This window comes from Caretta caretta, chromosome 11 (assembly GCF_965140235.1).
Source record: "Caretta caretta isolate rCarCar2 chromosome 11, rCarCar1.hap1, whole genome shotgun sequence".
Lineage (NCBI taxonomy): Eukaryota > Metazoa > Chordata > Testudines > Cheloniidae > Caretta > Caretta caretta.
In genome coordinates, this window is record NC_134216.1 from 78592708 (window position 1) to 78618651 (window position 25944).

Here is a 25944-nt window from a genome sequence, read left to right on the forward strand (position 1 = left end):
TAAAGTGACGACTTTAAGAGCTACGACTGGTTTGGCAACTAGATAAATTTCCCTTTCAATGTGCAGTATTCAAGTCAAGCAAGGGGAACATCCAGTGGGTAATGAAACAAAATGGCCAATTACTGTACACTTCTGATAGCTATCCCAGGGACTATCTGTGCTTTTTAAATATTGGAATTTGATTGTTATGGACCTGGCAGCATATTTGACACTGTTCAGATATTTTTACTCCTATTCTTCACTAGCAGCAGTCAGTGACAGTGGGTTACAAAGTCTGATCAGCCAAGTTGCATCTGGAATTGCTGTGCTTTGATACCCTTCTACCGGCTTCGACAGCTCTCTGTTCCATCAGGGCACGTGATGCTATCTGTGGGCTGGCAGGATCAGGAGAGATCTGCACTGACAAAGTTAAATGATTTCAGTTAGAGACCAAAACTGGGCTTGCTGCTGGTATTGTACTTCAGACCCTGATCAAGCACTTCTGCTAAAGATTTGGGCTTTACTGTATCTACCCAGGCCAAGTCCTTCTGTTAATGTCATGTTTGCCATGTCTTAACATGGCGTCCTGCTTTGGTTTTTTTATTATAATTTTGTTCTTAATTTTTTTGGTGTGACTTGTTGTATTCTATAACAATAACCTTCTTAGTTCTAATGTCCCTCCTACCCCTCAGCAGTTGACCAAGCTCCACCAGTTGGCTATGCAGCAAACCCCCTTTACTCCCCTTGGACAGACCACCCCCGCTTTCCCTGGTACGTACCCAGATGCCCTTTACAGATTTCCTTCTCTTCTTACCTGTAGAGTTTCTCTCTCTTTCTAAGCTTGTTTTATTTAATGGAAATAAATAGGACAAGTAAAGTGAAGTTGCAAATGTCAATGGTGAAAAGTTAACAAAGATTAGTATTTCAAAGTGCTTCTCCTTATGGCTCAGTTTGCTGTAATTGTGCGTGTACAGTCTGCTCTTGGGAAGCCATGTTTATCTGCTTCCTGCTTTGCTAGCTTGAATAGAGGTGAATCAACTTTGGGATAAAACAAATGCTTGTGGGCCCTTTCTAGCACAGAGGACTGAGTATTCATTGCCACGGGTTGGTATGTCCTTTGGGAGACATCCATACACTCTGACAATGCTTCATTTGTTGAGCATTGTCTGCAGATTCAGAAATCTGTAAAGGCTGTGTAAATTCCTTTCAGCTCTTCCTATTGATCTCAGTCACTGTCCATCCAGGATGTTCTCTTCATATGCACAAAGTAGCTGTAGAATGTCAACAGAAACATACTGTACGTGAAGCCTCTTTGTTTTGTGCTTCATGAGAAGTGGTGGGAATTAGCCATACTTTTAGGGGGGAATCCTGTCCTCTGGTGAAGGAGGCCTTTGAAGCAATATGCTATAATGGAGGACCCGCAGAACTCTAGTTAGGGCTATATGTCTCAAAATTTGCTAGAAGAATTGATAATACAGTTTACATTTTTCATTGTGAATTAGGGTGGCAACTATAGAGTCGGGAATGAAAATACTTAAAATACCTTCATTCCTCTCGATGGTCAAAATGCCAACTGGAAATTCCTTTTCTGCCATTTTGTCCATCATATTTTGAGCTTCCTAGATGAAGTGACATTGCTTATCTCCTTGAAGGCAAAAGCATTAAATCTGTTTCTTCTTTGCTCTTCAGGAGAAAAGCTGCCCTTACATTCCTCCGAAGAAGCTCAAAATCTGATGGGCCAGTCATCAGGTAAAATAAAAGCTATAGGGAAATTAGTAGGCTTCTGTTGCAGTATTTCTTGAATAGGACCCCATCAGTGTTGATAATCATACATAAATTGTCTTATTGTGTTGACAAGACAGTACGACTTCCAATGGGCAAGAACCGATGGCGTAAGACAGTACCTGCCATTTTCTTTCTACAGTATGTCCAAGGAAGGGAATAAATTTACCCGTACTGTACTGTACTTCAATAGTCCATTAATATAGTCTCTTGATATAGGTGTATAATCGCCATTCATGCTAATGAGAATTATGCATGGTCAAGAAAATTATAGAATTATGACCTGTATTATTGTATTTGAGTTTTATACAGTTCTCCATGAGATAACAGAAGAATACCCATGGGAGGCAAGAGACAGCAATCCTACGTTAGTGTAGCTTTATTAATCCATCCAAAGGAAGGTAGCTTTCTAAGCTGTGCAAGGCATTCATGTATCTGAGTAAAGCTGTCATTTTTGATAAATTCCTATTTCAAATTTTCTGCGCTGACAATTGGCTAAGAAGCTAACACGTGTCAGTGCAGACTTTCTTTAATAATAATTGTTTATATCTTAAATGCAGTCAAAACAGGGTGTTTTAGCACTTGAGAGTAAATGATAGAAGAAATTAACCACTTGAAAAATATTGTTGACATTCACAACACTCAAAATACCTTTAATTTAAACATACATTTGGAAAATAATCATTTCATAATATGGCCTAGTGCTAATAAGTTAATGTATTTTCCGGTGAAAAATATTTTATTCTTCATGCCATTGAAAGGAATTTTGGGGATCTTATTGTACTATAATATCTCTTGCTGGGGAATGGAAGTACATTTCGTTAAAGCAGTATGGGTATATTTTATGGGCTATAGCCTCAGCTCATGGAAATCAGCTTAGTTCCAACTAAGCCAATGGAGTCACGTCTATTTATATCAGCTGAAGATCTGGCCTTATGTTTAAATCATAACCTTACGTATAGTCCCGGGTATTTTTAGTAAAAATCATGGACAGGTCACAGGCAATAAACAAAAATTCATGGCTCGTGACCTGTCCATGACTTATATTAAAAATACCTGTGATTAAATCTTGGAAGGGGGGTGCATCTCGGAGGGTATCGGGGAGGATTCCACTCGGGGGGCATCCGGGGCCAGCGGCACCAGCTGTCCGGGCCAGCAAACTGCAGCTGCTGCAGCCGGCCAGCCAGCCGGCCGGGGACCGCTGCCCGCAGCTGCCAGAGAAGGGGCTGGTGTGGCTATGCCCCAGGCCACTCCAGCAGTGGCTGGTGTGGCTGTCCTGAGGGCCACCTGAGCAGCTGGCCCCATCGCCAGCTGCTTGGGCAGCCCTGGGGTCAGCCACACTGGCCCCTGTAGAGTCACAGAGGTCACGGAAAATCGCAGAATCCGTGACTTCCACAACCTCCATGACGGACACAGAGCCCTATTTATAAATACATAAAAATGCCAACATAAATGTGCTGGTGACATCATACACATAGATTATACATACACTGCAAAATGTTCTGACGACATTACTTAACCAAAAAGGCAAACTTTGACCACTGAAATGGATTCTGCAAGACTTAATCCCCGCCCCCCAAAGTATAACATGACACGCAAAAACTTACATTTTTCTGCATGTGTTGGTTTAGTATTTTTGTAATAGTTGGACAAATTTTGACCGTTGTTTTGTGCACATGACTACAACTCACTTTCTTGCTCTGGCATTCTTCAGTGCTCATGTCACACTAGTGTCATCCTAGCTCTGACACATGGAGCTAGGTTCTCAGCTGGATTAATTCAGCCCAGCCCTTCGGAAGTCAATAGGGATATGCTGATTCACACCAGCTGACGGTCTGGTTCATGACCTTTCATTAGATAGCGTCCCCTCGCCTCACTCCCAGGAGATGTTATAAATTGTAACTGTGTAACATATTGATTCAGAAAATGTCTCCTGTGGAATTCCAAGCGGTTACAAAAATTGAACCTCATAATGCGCGTGAGAACCCCCTGAGAGAGTTCAAGGTCACGCACTCTGGGATTTTCCATCACTGCGGTGTGGTACACACCAAGGTGCAAGTAACAGGGACAACCCCAACTCCAGTGCACGGGACGTGATAGTTAGGGCGGCACCCAGCCAGGAAGCCAGAAGACCTGCTGGACCTTACAATGTTCAGCGGGGGAGAGGATGTTGAGATGGGCTCGTCTAGGGGAATGAGGAGTAGGTTCTAGACAGACATAGTGAAGAAGGATCCATGGGGTCAGGACTGGATCAGAACTGGGAGCAAGGGGGAGATGGAATGGTGAAGAGGAGGGAATTTGTCCAGACCAGAGAAGAGTTTCCAGTCCCATCTGAGTATGGGCAAATATTAGGACCGGCTATTATTTTGCCTCAATGATTTGCCCTTCCCATTAGCCCTGTGGGGGTGGATTTGTTAACCCAGAAAGGGAGTATTAGTGACAATGTGGAGTAATATAAAAGAAGGCTGCATCTATTTCAGTGAGTGTGTTACTCTGCAAGCCTGACTGGTGAGAAGTGCTTTTCACTAAGTCTTGGCACTTAGGAGCCTACTGCTGACCAGTAAAGTCCTTCCTCTGCTGTAAAACCAATATTAAATGCAGGGGAGAGCTAGTGGTGACAGTCTCTTGAGCTGGTGTCCCAGCCAAGGGCTAATGCTGCTTTGTGCCCACAACAGAGGGCTGCACGGCAGGATGGGTGTTCTTATGGTTAAGGCACTTGATTGGCAGTTGAAAGTCCTGGCTTGTATTCCCAGCTCTGCCACTCCCGTCTTGTGTCCTTAGACTATTCATTTAGGCCAAAATACTTAAACTTCGGCGCCTAAGATTACGCAACTAAGTCTATATTTAGATATTTAAATAAGTGCCCAGATTTTCAGAGGTTCTTAACAAATCCCTTGGAAATTTCTGGGACTAGTGAGAGCTCATCAGTTCTGAAAATCTGGACCCTTCAGTGTCTAACCTTGAGCAGCCAAGTTTGAAAATTGTGGCCTTACCTTTCCTTCAGTTTCTTCTTCTGGGAGATGGGTACAACACTTATCTGGCCTCCTGGGATGGTCATGAGGCTAAATTCAGTAATGTATGGGAAGTGCTATATCTTCCAGCAAAGCAAAGCAATTTGATACAGTTATTTCCAGGAGTAGTCTCCGAAATGCCTATTTAAACTTTTTTTCAATGTGTTCATAGATTTCAGTCTTAGTGAGAAGTACTTTGTATCATGTCAACTCTGGCATGCTAAGGACAAAGACAACACATCACATTTCTTTTAAGGATTTTTCCATATATTCACTCTTCACTGTATTATTAATGCAACATCAATCTTCCTTATGGACTTAATACTGTAAAATATGGTTGTTCTGATTTGAATTCTTAAAACACAATGATACCAACAGAAATGGAGCTCATTGGTTCCAGGGGTGCTGGAACAATTTGTACAGCAGGGGTGCTGAGAGCCATTGAACCAAACTGGAGTCAAAAATGGAAACCACTTCAAGCCAGGTGGTGCGGCAGTCCCCCCAGCCCACCCCCAGCACTCCTAGTTCCAGTATCTATGATTGGTTCATTCATTTTCTAAATGTACTCTGTTGTTATCAGCAAAATTAGTTGGGAAATCCTCTTTAGCAGTACAGAAAACGTTGGCGGAACTGAAGGATAGCAACACTAGATCATTGCTTGTATTGTTTGTATATTCCTTTTGGAGCAACTACAAAATACCACATGGCATGCAGCAGCAATTCTGGGGTAATTTCATTTCATGACTTGCATGATAGAGTTCAATAATGCCGCTGTGTTATTTCATAGAGACACTGTAAGTAACTGGCTTCATCGCTGTTAATTGGGGGAAATGATAAAACATGAGGCATTTTAGGAGCCGTGAAGGCCATCTGGCCTTAACGTACCTGCCTTTTCTTTTCTTTTTCTTTTGTTTCATTTTAATCCTCCATTCTGTGTGCTTTTTCTCCATGCTCTTACTCCCCTATTTCTCCAGACACAAACCTTGGTGTCTCTTGACCTCATTTATATTCTTTGCCTCAAATTCCTTCCCTTGTCATTTATTCTATATACTGATTAAAGTTTTTGCGAGTAACTGTAAATTTATGTTGGCTACTAGACAGCTGCACTCTCCCAGTGCTGCAAATAGGGATATGAATGTCACTATTTCGGCAATGAATGAAGATCTAATAATCTTATTTAGAGAAACTACTGGTGACATATGCTTGGTCCTGTACTGAGAACAGTATGAAATGCTGATTGATTACATTTCAAGCTGCATAGATTTGTCCCCTGACACCTCCACTTTCATATTAATGGAAAGTGTTCTTTATCTCTTCAGGGAAACTGAAAGGAAATATATGTCTCTATACATATCAATCACTAGGTACAGCATGTTTCTATCTGGTTAAACAATAATTCAGGCTCTAAAACTGGATGTCTTGATTTTCCTGTGGTGGAAGAGCAGGATGGGTATTGAATTCAGTTAGTCAGTTCCTGTTTTGTATTTTGTGTCTTTGATTCATTGCTGAGTGTAAATCTGTAGTGCCTGGACTCCCAGCGTTGCATCATAGAACACAAATGAGTCAACATGAAGAACTTCCTCTCTCAGCCTGTGTTATCTGATGCATTGTGACACAGTATTCCACTTTCACTACCATTTGTAAACCACTTGTGAAGACTGCTGCCAGAGGGACATGCAGAAATATATCATCTAATGTAGCAATGCCACATGTCCTAACAAAGACCATTCTTGATCTATCTTGTACCTCCTCTCCATGAATGTTTCTTAAGCACATTTTGCTGTATCATGTGATCAGAGAGGTTTGTAGTGTGTATACTACTTACCCCTTGATGCCATCATCATGATGATAAAGCATTCATCCTATAAGGCATTTACTACCTCTAATTTGTTGTGGGCCATGTGATTTCTCACTCTCCAGTGCTTACTTACAGACTTCCCCACACAAAATGCACCTCTTATTTCTCATTGGTAGACTTCAAGCAATACAGGATGTTGCTTGCTTAACCTATTTCAGCTTTTCCCAGGTGGGTCTGTAATTTTGCACAATGGTTTTCAGTAATCTAGGGATTGTTTGAGTGTTAAAATAAAAGAAAGGAAGCATGGACTAGCTGGCAGTAGCAAGGAGCTCTTCCTCCTTGTTTCTTGGAAGGAAGACAAAGTGATGGAAAGGCACCTACAGTCACTGGCTTTTAGTCTGGAAGCTGTGAACCTCCTAATGAGAACCAACTGGGAGGGTTCAGGGTCCCAGAAGAACAGTGGTAACCAGTTGTAGGAGTGTTGGTAGTAATTTTGTTCCTTGTTATTATACCAGAATGTGTTGTCCGCTTACCCTCCTGGCCCTGAGGGAGTATGGAACATTTGTAATGTCTGCTATTTTGGTTAAATACCAGGCAATAGACAGTGCTTTCTCTGCAAGCTATAATCATTTTCCCTTGCATATGCTCAGGTTTGGATGCCAGTCCCCCGGCCAGTACTCATGAACTCACCATTCCCAATGATGTGAGTATAGCACCTTTGAATGCTCTCTGTACCAGGATATATATGAAAGCTACAGATAAATCAGTTAAATAGCTATGTAGCAGCCAGTTCATTGAGCCCAGCCATGTTGTTTGGCAATGTTGTGTCAAAACATTTAGTATGATTGCTAGACTTAATGCACAGAATAAAACAAAGAAAGTTAAGAATGGGTCAATCTGGCTCTCCCCTTTTTTTTCTTTGCTAGTTTAAAATCTATGACTATGTCTTTTCTTTAAAGTGAATTTAATGCTCATGAAATATGTCTGGTTGACAGCTCTAGAGAATGAGGTCATCTAATATTCCATGACCGGTACAGCACGAGGAGACTCTTTTCATGGTCCCACCAATGTGCTTTAGCTATGTGGACCCCTGTGATGTAACTGCCCACTCAACCCTTGTTCTCTCTGCTGACTGCCAGTTTACTATGTTTAATTTATTGTAAATGGATCTGGAAAGGGATTAACTATAATTTAATCTTGTTGGACAGAGAAAGGGAAATCCCAATTTAGGAAAAAAAATTGGCGGTTATGTGAAGGAAGAGTCTGAGACGATCGAGGTTCCTCAGCAGGGGAAGGGAAATAGAATGTATATTTTTGTAAATATTCATGCAGATTGCCTACGGGTGCACATGCCCATGGTTGGTCTGACAGCGTCTGAGCTGTTGAGTGTTACTGGTGTGTTAGTATACAGTAAATGTCAAACTCACATGCTCAAATTTTCATAGAAATGAAGCATTTAAGGGCTAAACTCAGCCCCAGCTGAGGCACGGAGCTGTCCCAATGGAAAATCCAAGGATTCCAAGGGTCATTTCTCAGGTGGAGCTGCATGGGCATAGCCAGCTCTATGCTACTGGCTCCTCCCACCCGAAAAGTTGAAGAGTGTTAGGGACAGGGATGAAAGAGGCAGAATACAGGGTACTTCACTGATCCTGGATTGCCACACTGGTTTCCCCAGGACCACTGCAGGCAGCATATTTTAAAGCAGCCCTGAGGCTGCTCTACATGCCATCCAGGGGCATTTTGGTCTCCAGGCAGCCCAGGGTCAGGGAAACCGAAAATTCTCAAAACCTTCTGCACCTTGGCAAGCTTCAGCTGCAAGTAGGAGGGAAGGTAGCATAGATGACATAGCTAGTCACAGGACATTTTCCAAACCTACTCTTATTCCTCTGGTTCATAGGCGCTGACTCCCCTGTTTTCCCCTGGGTGCTTGACCCCTGCACTGCTCCCGGCTCCGCCCTGACGCTATCCCTTCCATGCAGCCCCGCCCCTGCCCCGCCTCTTCCCAACCCCGCCCCGCCCCTATTCCAACCCCTTCCCCAAAGTCCTCTCCTCAACTCCACCCCCTCCCTGCCCCTATTCCAACTCCTTCCCCAATCCCTGCCCCAGCCCCGCCTCTTCCTCGCCTCCTCCTCTGAGCATGCCACGTTCCCGCTCCTCCCCCTCCCTCCCAGCATGCTGCCAAACAGCTGTTTGGCGGCAGCTGGGGGGAAGTGCTGGGAGGTATGTGGAGGAGCGGGGACATGGCGCGCTCAGGGGGAGGGGAGGAGGAGGTGGGGCGGGAGATGAGGGGAGCTTGGCTGCCATTGGGTGCAGAGCACCCACTAATTTTTCCCCATGGGTGCTCCAGCCCTAGAGCATCCACGGAGTTGGCACCTATGCTCTGGTTCACCTCTGGAAAAAGGGGCAAAGAGTGATGTGGCAAATTTTCAGATGGTACAAAATTATTCTAGATAGCGAAGTCCAAAGCAGACTGTGAAGAGTTACAAAAGGATCTGACAAAACCAGTGACTGGGCGATAAAATGGCAGATGAAATTCAATGTTGATAAATGCAAAGTCATGCACATTGGAAAACATCCCAACTCTACATATAAAATGATGGGGTCTAAATTAGCTGTTACCACTCAAGAAAGAGATCCTGGAGTCATTGTGGATAGTTCTCTGAAAACATCCACTCAGTGTGCAGCGGCAGCCAAAAAAGCGAACAGAACGTTAGGTGCCATTAGGAAAGGGATGGATAAGACAGATAATATCATAATGCCACTATGAAAATCCCTGGTGCGCTCACACCTTAAATACTGCAGGCAGTTCTGGTCACCCCATCTCAAAAAGCATGCATCAGAAATGGAAAAGGTACAGAGAAGAGTAACACGATGATTGAGGGGCAGGGAACGGCTTCGCTATAAGGGGAGATAAACAGTCTGAGTCTTTTTAATCTTAGAAAAGAGACAACTAAGGGGGGATATGGTCAAAGTCTACAAAATCCTGAATGGTGGGGAGGAAGTGAATAGGGAAATGTTATTTACCCCTTCATATAACACATACATTAATAGGCAGAGGGATTAACACTACCATAGGGCAGTACTATTTCACACAACGCACAGTCAGCCTGTGGAACTAGTTGTCAGGGGATGCTGTGAAGGCCAAATAACTGGGTTAAAAAAAGAACTGGATAAGTTCATGGAGGATGAGTCCATTGATGGCTATTAGCCAAGATGGTCAGGGATTCAACCCCGTGCTCTGGATGTCCCTACACCTCTAACTGCCAGAAGCTGGGACTGGATGACAGGGGATGGATCACCCAATAATTTCCCTATTTTGTTCGTTCCCTCTGAAGCACCTGGCCCTGATCACTGTCGGAAGACGGGATACTGGGCTAGATGGACCTTCGGTCTGACCCAGTCTGGCTGGTCTTATGTTCTTAGGAAAATCCTCTTGGGGAAATACCTGGTGCTTTCCTGTGCCTTGATTCCCAAGGGTTCAGGTAGTTGTGTCATCTCAGGATTGGAAACATGAATGCAGAGATGGTTAAAGCATTTTTGTGAAGATTGGAGCAACTATTTGCAGAAGGATCTAGTCTCTGATAAATTATAGCTCTCTGTGAAGGTGATGTACAAATGTAAGTGGGGGAATAGTCCCGCTATTGTGGGGAACTTTCCTGGCTTCTGCACTACCCCGGTGAAGTGGGCTAGTGAAAGGATCTGAGTCCTCGCTCCCACTTCCTTTACCCAGTGGCCTCCCTGCCCTTAAGGACTCCCCTTCCACTCTCCTGTGTGGCAGAGTCCTCGTAACCCCAGCAAGGCTGGGCCCAGGAGTCCTGGGGGGCTCGACCCCCAACCTTGCTGTGGTCACCTAGGACAGGGGCTAGGGTGTCCTCACTCCGGGGTACTCTCTCTGCACTGGGCACGTCTCTGACCCACTAACCATTACATACAATTTAAAGCAAATGCAAGTTATTTAATCAACAATTTTAAACAATTTTAAAAAGAGTAAGGAAAAATGGGAAAGGTGAAAGGAAACACATCACCTCGCTCTGTGGCAGGGAACATCACAAACAGCATCTCTGGAACGTCAGGGCAGTTCACAGTCTGCTCCTTGTGAGTCCCAGGCCCCTTCTCCGGCCCTGGCCGTGCTGCAGGGATGCTGCGGGTTGGACACTTGCTCTGGTGGAGGCCACAAGCTCTCAGGCTCTAAGCGGTAGGACCCTTCTTCCCAGTGTCACCCCCGCCCTGTCGGGGTTACAATCCAAGCCTGGCCTGCAGAGCCCCTTGGCTGAGGCGTCTCCCTGTGCGGGGCCCGCTGCCCAGGGTCCCCCTCGCCCTCCCCAGCTGCTCACCGCACCCAGCTCCGGACTGCTCCAGCCCCAGCCCCACCACTCGGTCTCTGCACGGCTGCTGCTCTGCCCCCAGCTCCCTGGGCTGCTTCTCTGGCCCCTCTGGCTCTGGTTGCTCCCACGACAGGTCTGCTCTCTCTGGGCTGCTTCTCTGGCCCCTCTGGCTCCCCTCCGGTTGCTACAGCTCTGCTCCCGGGACAGGTCTGTTCTCTCTGGCCTGTGCCTCTGGCTTTGGGGCTGCAGCTCTGCTCCCAGAACAGGGTCTGCTCTCTATGGATCTTGCCCAGCTCTGCTCCCCAGCTCAGCTTGGGCCCCTGCTTTCTCCTTAGCTCGGACCCGCTCTGTCTGACCCAGGCAAATCCAGCTCACACGGAGGAGGGGACCTCCCTGGCCTCCTGACTCCCTGGTTAGCCTGCCCGCCCTGTCATTCAGGCTGACGTGGAGCATTGGCCTCTCCCCATTGATCCTGGGGACTGTCAGTCTCAGGGTCCTGATTCCCCATCAACCCTTCCCCCTTTTTAGTACTGGGAGCTAGCAACTAAAACACCCCCACTGAATGTTAGTAAGGGGGCACCAGTCCCCTTACACAAACTACTATATATTACTTCAATGACTTGGGACTTGCAGTCACTAGAAACTAAACTTGTTCTCACACACCTTTTGTCAAACATTGACAGCATGCTGAATATCTACAGCTGCTTTCTCATCCAGTGTGCTAGAATATCCTTTTTTCTTTACCTCTTGGTGACCAGAATAATTTTGAGCAAGAAAATAGAGAAGTCTGTTTTGAAAGCTTTCAAATCCACTAATTTATCTTCGCTTGGAGAAAAAGGGCTTACATGCCCTTCCATATCGTAAGGCAAATAGCCTAACAACTCTTTTTAGCAGAGGTAGAATAGCTTTCCTTGTATTACAGAAGAAATCAGTGCCAGAAGTCAAAGGATGAATGCCCTAGGATTTGGAAATTCTGTTTGACTAATGATGATTTAATACATGCATTGACGCTCCTTGTCAATTGTGTTAGGCAGGGTGGAGAGAGTCGAGGGAGTGCAAGGGAGTGTAACGGAGTGAAGTATTTTCTTTGATCCTTGAAGGTTAATTTCAGAACTGCTCTGCTTATCAAAATATTATTTTAAAATCAAAACATTTTGGAATCCCCAAATCAGAAGGCTTCCATCTCAATTCGATTCTTTGCAGGCAAAAAACACAGGAAATCTTGAGTTGTGGCAGAACAGAGAGTCCAGAAGCAGTCAACAAACACTCCCCATCACCTCCTGGGTTTTTGCAAAAGCGTTTAATATACCAGACCTGAACGAAAGAAACACCATTGTCCTTGGTGCTTCCTGGTTAGCTGATAACTGTTCTAACATGAAAGCAAGCTACACTTTGCAGCCACATATACAAAAGACCTCTTTCATGCATACTTCAACTTCACTAGCCTACAAAATCAGCCCTGAAACTTGGTCTCTGAATTAGGGTTCTTTGTTCCTGTAGCACATGTAGGTGAGGTCAATCCTGAATTTCTTCTGGATATGTAGCATCAGTCAGTAGTGAGACAGAAGCTTCAAGGTTCATGACAAATATGTTGGAGGAGCAGAATACCTTTAAAGTATTCCTGAGGGACACCAAAAGCATCACTTGGTCCCCAGCAGATAAATCTCCATTTCCAGTTTGGGAAGTTTCATCACCAATAGTTCAGAATTACCACAGGAATTGTAGTCATGCATATGGTGAACATCTGGTGAGCAAAACCATGCTTATAAAACAGATAATACAATGGCAGTCTAAGCAAACTGGGCAGTGCAAGACACAAGACCTACCTCACAGAAATGTTGTGAGGCTTGATTCATTAATAAATAACTGTTGTTAATAGTTGCATAATTCATAGATTCCAAGGCCAGAAGGGACTGTTATTATCACCTAGTCTGACCTCGTGTATAGCACAGATCAGAGACCCTCCCCAATATAATTCCTAGGACAGACCTTTGAGAAAAACAGTCAATCTTGATTTTAAAATGGTCTGTGACAGAAAATCCACCACGACCCTTAGTAAGTTGTTCCAATGGTCAAAACCCTTGCAGTCAAAACTTTATGCTTTATTTGCAGTCTGAATTTGTCTGGCTTCAGCTTCCAGCCATTGGATCGTGTTAGACCTTTTCTCTGCTAGATTGAAGAGCCCATTACTAAATATTTTCCCCCATGTAGATACTTGTAGACTGTGATCAAGTCACCCCTTAACCTTCTCTTTGTTAAGCTAAATAGATTAAGCTCCTCGAGTTATCACTAAAAGGAACATTTCTTAATCATTTCATCATTCTCGCGGCTCTTCTCTGAACCCTCTCCAATTTATCATCATCCTTCTTGAATTGTGGGCACCAGAACCAGACACAGGATTCCAGCACTGTTCGCACCAGTGCCAAATACAGAGGCAAAATATCCTCTGTACTCCCACTCAAGAGTCCCCTGTTTATACATCCCAGGATTGCATTAGTCCTTTGGGCCACAGCATCACATTAGAAGCTCATGTTCAGCTGATTATCTGCCATGACCCCCATATCCTTTTCAGAGTCTCTGCTTCCCAGGATAGTCTCCAATCCTGTAAGTCTGGCCTACATTCTTTGTTCCTAGATGTACACATTTACATTTAGCCATATTAAAACACACAGTGTTTGCTTGCGCCCAGTTTACCAAGCGATCCAGTTCACTCTGTATCAGTGACCTGTCCTCTTCATTATTTACCCCTCCCCCAGTTTTGGTGTCATCTGCAAACTTTATCAGTGGTGATTCTATGTTTTCTTCCAGTTGCTTGATAAAGAGGTTAAATAGCACAGGGCCAAGAACTGATCTCTGTGGGATCCCGCTGGAAACAGCCCTGCTCAATGACTACAGTAACCAGCTTTTAGTCCATTTAATGCATGCCATATTAATTTTATACTAATCAAAATGTCATGTCATACCAAGCCAAATGCCTGACAGAAGTCAAAATGTCTCACATTAACACTATTACCTTTATCTACCAAACTTGTAATCTCATAAAAAAAGATATGAAGTTAGTCTGACAGGATCTATTTTCCATAAACCCATGTTGATTTGCATTAATTACAGTCTCCTCCTTTAATTCTTTATTAACCAAGTCCCGTATCAGCCACTCTCACAGGATTGATGTCAGGCTGACAGGCCTATCATTACCTGGATCACCCCATTCACCCTTCTTAAATATTGTCACAACATTAGCTTTCTTCCTGTCTCCTGGAACTTGCCTGGTGATCCAAGACTTATTGAAAATCAATATCAACGGTCCAGCAAGCTCCTGAGCCCGCTCTTTTAAAACTCATGGGTGCAAGTTATATGAACCTGCTGATTTAAAAATGTCTAACTTTAGTAGTTCTGTTTAACATCCTCCAGGGATACTAATGGAATGGAAAGAGTGTTATTGCCACCATATAATCAGACTTTATAATCTGTTTTTTCTCCAAATAAGAAACAGATTTATTGAACCTCTGCCTTACCTGCATTACTACTGACAATTCTACCATTTCCATCTGGTAATGACCAATACCATGGTTAGGGTTCTTTTTGTTTCTATTTGAAAAACTCTTTCTTATTGGCCTGAACTATGCTGGCCATAGACTTCTCCTTGTGTCCCTTCGCTTCCCTTAGGAGTTGTAGAAAATTGATAATTGCTGATTTATATTCATTACTATCAAGTTCCCCTTTCTTCTATTTGTTATATATTATTTTTTAGTTTTTGTATAGCTACCTTCACTTCCCCTCTAAACTAGGTCTTTTTTTTTAACCCAGCACAGTCTTCCTCCTCAGTTGTGGGATTGGGCCTTTTCGGGGCATTTAGTAAGATGTTCTCCAGCAATGTCTGGAGATTAGCAGAATCATAGATTTTTTTTTTAAGGCCAGAGAGGACTGTCAGGATCATCTAGTCCAAGCTCCTGTGTAACACAGGCCAGAGAAAGTCACCCTGTGATTCCTGCACCAGACCCAGTAACTTGTGGTTGAGTTAGAACAGATCCTTTTAGAGAGACATCCAATCTCAATTTAAATACTTCAGATGATGGGCAATGCATAACATCCATTGGTACATTGTTCCAATGGCAATTACCCTCATCGTTGAAAGGTATTGCCTTGTCCCTAGTCTGAATTGGTCTACTTTCAGTTTCCAGCCATTGTTATGCCTTTTTCTGTTAGTAGATTAAAGAGCCCTCTGTGGTCAGATCCTTCTCCTCATGTGTGTATTTATAGACCATGATCCAAGTCATCTCTTAACCTTCTCTTGGATGAACAAAATATATTGAGCTCCTTTAGTCACTCACTATAAGACAGCTTTTCCAGAGCTCAGATAATTCTTGTAGTTCTTTCTGAACCATTTCTAATTGGTCAACATCCTTTCTGAACTTTGGATGCCAGAACTGGACACAGTATCCAGTAATGGTCTCAACTCTGTACTGCTTGGCGATGTTCTTCCACCAGGGCCCCATGTCCTTTTCAGAGTCTTTGCATTCCAGGACATGGTGCCCCCTCCTGTTAGATGAACAATGTTGTATGAAGTGATGTTATAATTATCTCTGTGGTTGGCTCCTAGTGTTCAGAGTTAAGAAGCAGTTAGTTGGTGGAGGAGCCTCCTGTGAGATTTTAAAGAGGAATTCTAGTGGCCTAAAGTTCTGTGTGCTGCCTTCTCTAACCAGGATAACTCTGTTCACCTTCTTCACTTATCCCCACTTGATATTGCTCTGTTGGTTAATCTAGTATTATGTACTATGGGGCCACAGAAGAGGAAGGAGACATAGCATAGGTTACCAGTGAGGATTCCCTTTCCTCATCATCCTCCCTCAGCAGCCATTCTCCTCCACTTACTGAGAAGTCAGCAATACAAGGAAATCTGCACTGTCATAGGAGCAGTATTCTTACACTAAATCTAATTGCAAAGTGGAGCAAATCATTGTAAGATCTGTTAATGTGTCTTCAATGTGACAAAAGAAGAATAAAAATTCAGATAAGAAACCGTCACCAGTTATACAGACTATGACAGAGGGAGCACAGATGCCATTTGAATGACATGCAGAATTTCAAGGCAAATTTCTTGAAAGTGAACTTAAATTTGCATGCCCCAGTAGAATGTGCACACACAAATGAGACTGACATACATCGAATCAAGTAGTTAGACCACTAATTGATTTGTACACACAAGTCCTGTTGGCTTTTGCAAATACTATAATTTGCACACATAAATGACAGGGAGTCAAGGGTGAAAGTAACATAAAAAGATTACCGGTACAGGGGCCCGGCCTCAGGTGGAAGGGGCGGGGTCTAGGGCAGAAGGGGCGGGGTTGGGGGGTCAGCCTCCCGTAGCCATGTGCTTAAGTCCTGTTGAAATCAATGAAGCTAGGTCAGTTTACACTAGCTGAGGATCTAGCCCCATATTTCTTGAGAATTGTATCGGAGAGTCTATTGGGTTGCTCAGTGTCATAGTCTGGTTCTGATCCCCATACAGTTAGAGAGAGAGGAAATTGGGGAAGGAGTAGGAGTAACAAAGGGGTAGGAGTAATTATTGAGAACTACTGAAAATGTGTCAGCTCACCTCCTGATGGGACACTTGTCCTAAGGATCCACCTGAGGAGAGGAAGGGACTCCAGTGGTAAGTGACCTATTCGTTTTCTTCTAATTAGACGACTCTGCTGAGCGGTTTCAGGTTGGCTGGGTCTGGAGGGAAGCTGTGAGCGGATACAATTCAGGAGCTCCGTTCAGTTCTAACATCAGGTCCTAACTGGAATGAGGGGGGAGAACTTTGTTCCATCATTAGTTGATCAAGACTCATTTTACCAAGCCAGTGTACACACGATTGACATCTTCAGCACGATTGTCAGTGTTGGTCCTGAAGAGGCTCAGGGGTTGAATGTGCTTTGAGCAGATACTCCTGGACTGAGAAATGATGACATTTACAACAGCAGCATACGGAGGAACGATCACTCCCCGGAGAGGCATTGTATATCTCCACCCACCCAGTAACAGGGGACTTCTCTTACCTCTGAACTTACTGGACTCTACATCTGAGGCAATTGACTCTGAATTTGACTCCAAATTTCCAACAGGAAAAAATGTGGGTAGTGTTAGTGAGAAATGTATTAGTCCCGTTCAGCTGGAAATGAGCCAGACCCTGCCCTATCGGGTGACCATCAGGGGGATATTTGCATTTTTCTTCAAATACTGCAAATTCCAAGCTGCATGATAACACATCACAGCTTTGTGTTCATAACTTTGTGGCTGACCTGGTAATTGCATGCAGCACTGGATTCTTTATACAGGCTCTAGTCTGCCAGAGTGGGGTTATGTTGTAAGGGAAATCCTTTCATTCTGTGGAAAGCCGTGCAACCTCTACCTCAACTGCTGATCTCCCTTCCTGCAGGCGCAGTGAACCACCTCCAGGCTAGAATTAACTTTGCTGTCAATGAATGATTCAGAGTTCAGTTGGAGCTGAGACTTGGGCTGTCTGTTAATCACAGTTAACTCACGTGATTAACTGCAAAAAATTAATCTCACCATTAAACCATAGAATACCAACTGAAATTTATTAAATATTTTTAGATTTTTTCTACATTTTCAAATTCCAACACAGAATACAAAGTGTATAGCGCTCACTTTATATTATTATTTGCACTGTAAAAATGATAAACAAAAGAAATAGCATTTTTCAATTCACCTCATACAAGTACTGTAGTGGGATCTCTTTAACATGAAAGTGCAACTTACAAATGTAGAATTGGTTTTGGTTATATAACTGCACTCAAAAATGAAACAATGTAAAACTTTAGAGCCTACAAGTCCACTCAGTCCTACTTCTTGTTCAGCCAATCACTCAGACAAACAAGTTTGTTTACATTTACAGGCGATAGTGCTGTCTGTTTCTTATTTACGTCACCTGAAAGTGAGAACAGGCATTTTCATGGCACTTTTTTAGCCAGCATTGCAAGGTATTTACGAGCCAGGTATGCTAAACATTCATATGCCCCTTCATGCTTTGACCACCATTCCAGAGGACATGCTTCCATGCTGATGATGCTCATTAAAAAAAAAAAATTCATTAATTAAATTTGTGACTAAACTCCTTGGGGGAGAATTGTATGTCTCCTGATCTGTTTTACCTGCAGTCTGCCAGATATTTCATGTTATAGCGGTTTGGGATGTTCGTTTCAAGAACTTTTACTGCAGATTTGACAAAACGCCAGGAAGGTACCAATGTGAGATTTCTAAAAATAGCTACAGCACTCGACCCAAGGTTTAAGAATCTGAAGTGCTGTCCAAAATCTGAGAGGGACGAAGTGTGGAGCATGCTGTCAGAAGTCTTAAAAGAGCAACACTCCGATGCGGAAACTACAGATCCTGAACCACCAAAAAAGAAAATCAACCTTTCTGCTGGTGGCATCTGACTCAGATTATGAAAATGAACATGTATCTATATGCACTGCTTTCTATCATTATCAAGCAGAACCCGTCAACAGCATGGACACATCTTCTGGAATGGTGGTTGATGCATGAATCTTTAGCACATCTGGCACGTAAATATCTTGCAACACCGGCTACAACAGTGCCATGCAAATGCTGGTTCTCACTTTCAGGTGACATTGTAAACAAGAAACGGGCAGCATTATCTTCTGCAAATTGTAATCAACCTTGTTTGTCTGAGCGATTGACTGAACAAGAAGTAGGACTGAGTGGACTTGTAGGCTCTAAAGTTTTACACTGTTTTACTTTTGAATGCAGAGGTTTTTTGTACATAATTCTACATTTCTAAGTTCAATTTTCATGATAAAGAGATTGCACTACAGTACTTGTATTAGGTGAATTGAAAAATACAATTTATTTTCTTTTTTACAGTGCAAATATTTGTAATAAAAATAAATATAAAGTGAGCACTGTACACTTTGTATTCTGTGTTGTAATTGAAATCAATATATTTGAAAATGTAGAAAACATCCAAAAATATTTAAATAAATGGTATTCTATTATTGTTTAAAAGTGTGATTAGCCGCAATTAATTTTTTTAATCGCTTGAGAGCTCTAATGAATTTACACCCTGTCGTCCTGTGAAATCTAAGGTAGGCTATGGCAGTCACTTTACCAGGTGTGAACAATGCCTAATTAGCTCAATGATGCATTAGCTGTGAAGCCCAATGAGGCCATTAACTGTTTCTGCTAAAATGTTCAACCCTTGAAACAATGAAATTCAGGTACTGTAGGACTGTGAGCAGAGCTTAAGTAAAGTGTCACCATTTGGAGTTTCCTAATCTTGCCCTCTGTCTGTTTCTCATGTCATTCACTGTGTCTGAGGGAATGCCATTGATGAAAGGCAGAAAAACTGAATATTTAATGTGGACAGGTCACTGCAAATCTCCTTAGCATACCTCACCACCACTTCTCAGGCCCGAAGTTAGCTAGCTCCCTTTGACTGCTTCAAACACAGTGGGGAAGCTCTGGAGACAGACACACTTTCCTTACTTCCATGTATCTTAACGTAGCCACTCTGGCAGTGTTTGATTTTCTTTAAAAATACCCAGGCAACATTCAGAAATCCTCCTCTCACTTTCCTGGTTCCCAGTTTCCCCTCTCACTTTCTTTATCTGTTCTTTCCTCTTAGTGTTGATAAATTTATCCGTTGGGGGCCTATGTAAAGGAAGTTTGTGATCTCACTGCCATCATAAGTAGACTGGCATTCCTTCTGTAAACACCTAACCCTTGAGGGCGAGCAGACGTTATCAAGTGCATGGGAATGGAGACCTGACCGACTCTCTCAGCCCGATAGCTGACCTTTCCAGAAAAGGGCTGAGGAAATGTCTGTAATGCATCTTCTCTGGGAATAGAGAACGTTAGTCTCTAGTGCTGTCAACCTGCTACCTTCCACTAACACAAAAATAAATACCGCCACCTTCTCTCTGATGCTCACCTTTGTGAGCTCAGGCCACTTCAAACCTGGTTAGATGGAGACCTCTAGGATCTGCTTAGCAAGGGATTGATTCAATGTGGAGAGGCACACTGACCCAGGAGGGTGGCAGGGACAGAACAGACCCATTCATGCCGATTCAAAGTGTAGCTGCTGTTATTAAAAGAAAGTGAAGGAGAAGGCAGAAGCAGATGATGTCTTTGGTGATTTGGCAGAAGTTCAGTAACCCCCCATTTTAAACTCCGTAACTCTCCCACACATTAAAATAACAATGCAGATAGATAGCCTTTCACCTCTGGTACATTCCAACCAGCTGAGGACACAACTGAAAATGAGTTTGGTGACCTAGTGCTATGTCTGTATCTTAGCCCTCAGCTCTAGCTGGCATAATCTCTGTACAATTAGCAGCCTCTGCTCAAGAGAACCAAAAGACTGAAAGAGAACCAAAAGACCAGGCTACTGCAGGTCAGGATGAACTTACAATGGCAGAGCTTTGGGCAGGAAATTGCTCATATTACCTATGGCTTAAACCAGTGCTTTCAGTCTCCTGCCTTCATGAGCATTAAAGTCACTCACATCCTTTCACAGAAATGATGAGTTGTCTGACAACCCCTGTGAGCTTCACCGTGTGATCATGCTTGCATCCTGCAAGTTACTGTCTGAGGATCTGCTTTAAGAAATTCCCTCCATACTTTTTTCTAGCTAATAGGCTGCATAATCGGACGCCAAGGGACCAAAATCAATGAAATTCGACAGATGTCTGGAGCGCAGATCAAAATCGCCAATGCCACAGAAGGCTCATCGGAACGTCAAATTACCATCACAGGAACCCCAGCTAACATCAGCCTTGCCCAGTACCTCATCAACGCCAGGTGAGATGTGCTAATCAAGGCCACGTTCATCCACCGCAGTCTCATGACCGCCCTGTAAAGAGAGAGGCCAACTGAATAAGTCATACAAAACTCAGACAGTAACATATACTCCAAGCATTACTTTCATGGGAGTGATTTCATTAGGTTCCAGGGCACTGCATGAAGTGAACACACCGGTGATTTTATTGGTTGTTGATGTTCAAAGTGAGTGGGAATATTATATCATCGATGTGGGCCTTTCTCCCAGGAAAGCCTTCCTAATGACAACTCAGCCATTTCCTCAGGGTTAGAAGTCAGGCCACAACTTACGTGTTGCTCAAGTTATGGGTCTGTTAACGTCTCTGTAGTTGTACCCTTGTTAGCAGGAGTTTATAATTAGGCTGTAATATTACGTTCCCTCAAAAGCAGGGTGAGTTCTCAGCCGGGGTGTGGGAATTTGCTTGTTTTGGGGGAGAGGGCAAAATTTGAAAACAGTTCATTTAGCCACTTTGTCCACGTGGCAAAAATATAAAGAACAGCAAATGCTGAATGTGAAGTCCCAGGTGCCTCTGTTATGTGTTTCCAAGACTCAGAAATGTCTTCCTCCTTCAAACTAATTAGACCAATAAATAACAAAATGGAACAGCCTGTTTATTTTCTTTTAATAATAGCACACCTGTGATACATTTGAAACAGAAGATTTCATGAAGGTAATTAGTAGCTGAACTTACGGTGAATGTTCACCATCAACATTGGCCCAAACTGGAGTCATAACAGTGTCTGTGGTTCACTAGGGCAAGGATGCACTGAGCAAAGCCCAGTTGTGCAAACATGAAAGTGCAAGTTTGGACTACTGAGTAAAACACGCTTTTTAAGAGGGCTGTAATTGGGTGTGGTTGGCTGAGTTTATCCCAGAGTGCAAGCTGTAACTGAGTCTCGAGGAGGAAAAGGGGTGGAGGTTGGATTTAGTCAGACTTTTTGTGTCTGAGCACAAATGCACAGGTGGTGAGATGGGGAGGGAAGACCAGAGTTCAGAGGAAATGTGATAGCTTTCTATTTAGGAGCCCTTTGAACAATGCATCACGTTAACATTAGAAAGAGACCAGTTGCAGAAGGGGTCCATACAGCTAGATTGACTATCAAATCTTTCCACACAGGGCAGAGTCTGTATCATGCCAGCCAATCATGAGAGGTCATTGGGATTTTAGCATTTAACCACCACATTTATTACCTTCTGATAGTGTTTCTCCACCTTCCCCATCACACTGTCAGGATGAAACTGCAGTAAGAATGCCCCCCGAGCAGTGCTCTTCTCCTAGTCACTTCATGACTTTGGTGCTCATTCAGGCGAGGGACTGATCACACCGGGTAGATCAAGTATCGTGCAAGCAGGGTCCGTGTGAGCTTTCTTGCCATAATGGAGGCTGTGCTAACTAACCGCAATTCTGACCTGTCCCAACCTCTGCCTTTCTGTCCTAAACGTCTTCTTCCCACTCTGATGTGCTTCAGCACCTGCATTCTGACCTGTAGCCCCTCTGTGGGTCAAGCCCTGGGTCTCCCTTGAGCAGAGACTAGCATATGGCCTAAAGTGTGAAATGTCTGTCCTTCCCTAGCTGCAAAGCCACATTTGAAAACCATGTCTGAGCTGCTGGCATAGAACTTTCTTTTACCTTTAAGTGCCTCTTTAAACAAACTCTCCTTTCTTTGCAGGTGGGGCTGTTATTAATAATAACTATTAGGCAATCTGAATTCCAGCTGTGAATAGCACAGAGGAAGAGATGGAGTTGGGATGTAGCAAATAAATCATTGTTAAATGATTAATAAATGTTAATAAATCATTTTCTCCCAACTTTTTAAAATCTATGGCAACGTGAAAAGACCAAAAGGAACTTTAATATATAAACCCCTTTGTTATGATGCAGTTAGGGTTGCTACGAACACACTACACCTGACACAAACTCACAAAAGCAAGGAAATGAAAAGTTAAGCCACCTAACAGATCTGTACTTCACAGGCCACATCCACAACCTTAATTCTGCCCCCTCCTTTTGCCCTTCTACACACACCCTTTACCAGATTATTTTCCCCCCAACACTAGTAGTTGTGGCTGGAGGTTTTGGGGCATAGTAGTTGTTTGCATTGTGAGAGGAAGTTTGGCAAAGGGTCATGTGCAAAAGCGGGTGCTGGAAGGCTAGCATCCTGTGGGCAGAGTTAAGGTTGTGGGGTCTGTGGTGTACAAGATGTGATAGTGGCAAGGTATGCACCTTGAAGGAAGAGTAGAGGGTATGTACTGTTAGGTGACTCAACTTTTCATCTCCATGTTGTTGTGGGCTTATGTCAAGTGTGCTGTGTGGGTGGCAACCTTCACTGCTTCACCATGGAGACTGTGTGTGTTCATTTCCAAGGATTGTAATGCTTCATTGGGGTGGAGGTGTGGGGGGTGCAGGCCTGTGTGACACTACAAATGCAGCTGCTGAAGGAAGATATTTTATCTGTCAGCATCCGTGCATGCGTTCTCGTGCACTGTGGGATAAACGCTGATAATTCCAGACAGGAAGTGATTTTTGTGTGCCCAGCCAATCAATCAGGCCTGGGTGAGCTCAAGGTCCCGCCTCACAACTAATCAGGCTTGCATGTGCCCAGGCTCATGTATATCAGGCTTGTATGCACAGTGCCATTAACTCCAATTCATTATGTGAATTATGTCTAAAAATCACCCGAGGCCAACCTTGCTCTTTTTTTTTTTTTAGAATTTTTTTTTGGAAAAAACCCTCTCCCCATTGGACGAGATCTCTGGGGTCACCTTTCTACTGAGGGAGATTGACCATCTTTTTAAAGAGATGTCAGTCAACAATGAAACCAGGGGTGCTGAGGAAAGCAGCCATCTGGAGTCCCAGTTCAGAGACTTCCCATTAAAAGTTTATGGAAAGAGACCAAAGAGGCTCCCTCGACATTTCAACGGGCATAAAACTAACCTTGTGGTAAATTTCACTGATTGGCCAGCTGCTCTTAGAGACCGGCAGACATTATTCCCTCCAGTTCAGACCCATTTTAAAATGCAGTCTTGACTATGGTGTCACTTCCAGGCTGATAAATGAACACTTTAGCTGGCAGGTTGCACTGGCGGAAAGGGAAGAGTGAATAGGAGACAGCGGAAAAGAGGACTTGTGAGTATGCCACAAAATCTTCATTTTCTTTTCTAATCCTGCTGTTTGTTTTTATCTCTTCCCTTTCCCCTTTCTCTTTACCTTTGTCTATTCTAGGCTGACGTCTGAGGTCACTGGAATGGGGGCACTCTAATTTCTACCCGTCACCCTTCATTCTGCATCACCTGACCCTCTCAAGCCAATGACACTCCACCCGGCTTGAACAATCTGTATTTTTACTCCCTTCCCTTTACCTCCATAGATACTTTTTTCTTTACTAACACACACACACACACACACAGTTTCTTTATATAGTCCATACTGTGCTCCTGATATTGCTCCTGAACGCTTTTTTTATGGTCCCAGGCCTGTCCATGGTTTCAAAGTACAGTGTTAATTATTTTAACTACCTTTTGGGGGGTTTCCACTGGTGAGACTTCAGAATAAGGCTTGGTCTCTGGTGTCAGCTTAGCTTAGCTATTTTAATGTTTTATTTTGACATTTTAACAGCACTTACTGTAGTGTATGATTTATGATGCCAGCTAGAGCTGTGCTTGCTTTGAAATACTCTGCTCATAATTATCCCATTGAAAGGTCCATTTTTCATTTTGCTTGTCCTGGCTCACCTTTTAAACCTGGAATCCATGTCCGGAGAATGTGGCATGGTTTACCCCGTGTCACTTTGGAAGCAGGATGTGCAGGAGCCAATGAATACACCTCTGAGTCCCTGTTGGTTCCCACACACAGTATATTCTTTCCAACATGGCAGTGTCCAAACAAGCCATTTTTATTACTAAAGAAAGAAGAAAAACAGTCAGTCTTATTTTTTAACTAGGAAGTACTTGGGAGTGGGGTGGGTGGGGGATTTAGGGATCTGGAATCCAAAGCCACAGGGACCTCTCCAAGAATTCTTAAGACAGTAGCCCATAGTGAATTTTGGACTTAGCTCAGGAAGCTCAAATCTCTGTGAGCCTGCTGTGTTTGCCATTGTTTGTATTCAATAAATATCTGTGCAGCTCTGCTACCAACGAGCTCTGACTTCTGACTCTGGTTTTCTCCCGGGGTTCTCCGAATGAGCTTCTAGGCTGAGCCTGGGCTTTTCCTCCCCTTCCACTCTTTCCATTTTGTCTCAATAATCTGGGCTCATCCACAAAACCTTCCGATCTGTTTTTTTTAAAGGTCCCCATTGATTGATGCATTGCTTGAGAGGTTTTGAATTCCCCAATGTTTTTTTATAAAAGGAAGGTATTCCTGTTGCAAAATGATTCCATTTCCCCCTCAGATTAATTGACCTCTTGTGATATGAAAAAAAAACCCCTACATCTCCAGCCCACTTGTCTGGACAAATCTGCCATGGGTGGGTTCTGTGCTCTCACCTATTGTTCTTCAACCCCAGCCCTGCTTTCTGCTTCCACAAGTTTGTCTTTGTATCGCTATCCTATTTCCCATGTGGGGAAAATGATATATTTTCCATAAATAACAATACATTTATACTGTATAGAATGTATAGAACATATTTAATGTATTACACGTGTGTAAAATAGCCTGATAAGAACTAGCTACAGAATCTGTGCAATACGTTAGCATTGTAACACATGGGAAATGTTATTTTTCCATATGAGCTCCATGATCTCCTGCTCTTCCCCACTCTCTGTGTCTCTCACAAACGCACACCTATAAACACACGTGTGCCAGGTCTCCTTTATTCTGCCTCAGGAGCCGTGCTACTGGGCTAGCGCCCACTGGTCAACCAGTCTGCTTGGGATGCTCCTGGGTGTGGTCAGCGTTGCTCCGGATGGCACAAATGTGTCCATGGTTTCCCTGTAGTGCTGCACATGGGCACCCACTGCAGGTTGATACGCTCAGCTGGGGAGGAATGAACATGGAGGCATTTTGCTTTCTCTAGCAGCTATAACGCCTCATGGTCTAGCTATTTGAGCCACCGCCGTAGCCAGGTGTGTGCGTGCATGTGGCGAGAAGGTTTGTTCCTGCAGATAACAGGCAGCCTGTGGGCTGGTGGGGAAAAAGCGACACTCATTAGTTGAATGAATGCCAAAGCGACACTCATTAGTTGAAAGGATGCAGTGTGCGCTTCTCCC

The 25944-nt window shown here is 43.6% G+C and overlaps 1 protein-coding gene across 1 annotated transcript in view; it reads left to right on the forward strand.

Moving 5' to 3' along the window:
* Positions 1-24675, forward strand: part of PCBP3 (poly(rC) binding protein 3) — an 80095-nt gene extending 55420 nt beyond the window's left edge. The window contains exons 10-13 of the mRNA XM_048869359.2: positions 675-750; positions 7221-7273; positions 20551-20720; positions 23963-24675. Coding sequence (XP_048725316.1) covers positions 675-750; positions 7221-7273; positions 20551-20720; positions 23963-23999 — 336 coding nt within the window. The 3' untranslated portion in view covers positions 24000-24675. The remainder of the gene's footprint in view (positions 1-674; positions 751-7220; positions 7274-20550; positions 20721-23962) is intronic.
* Positions 24676-25944: the final 1269 nt, after the last annotated feature.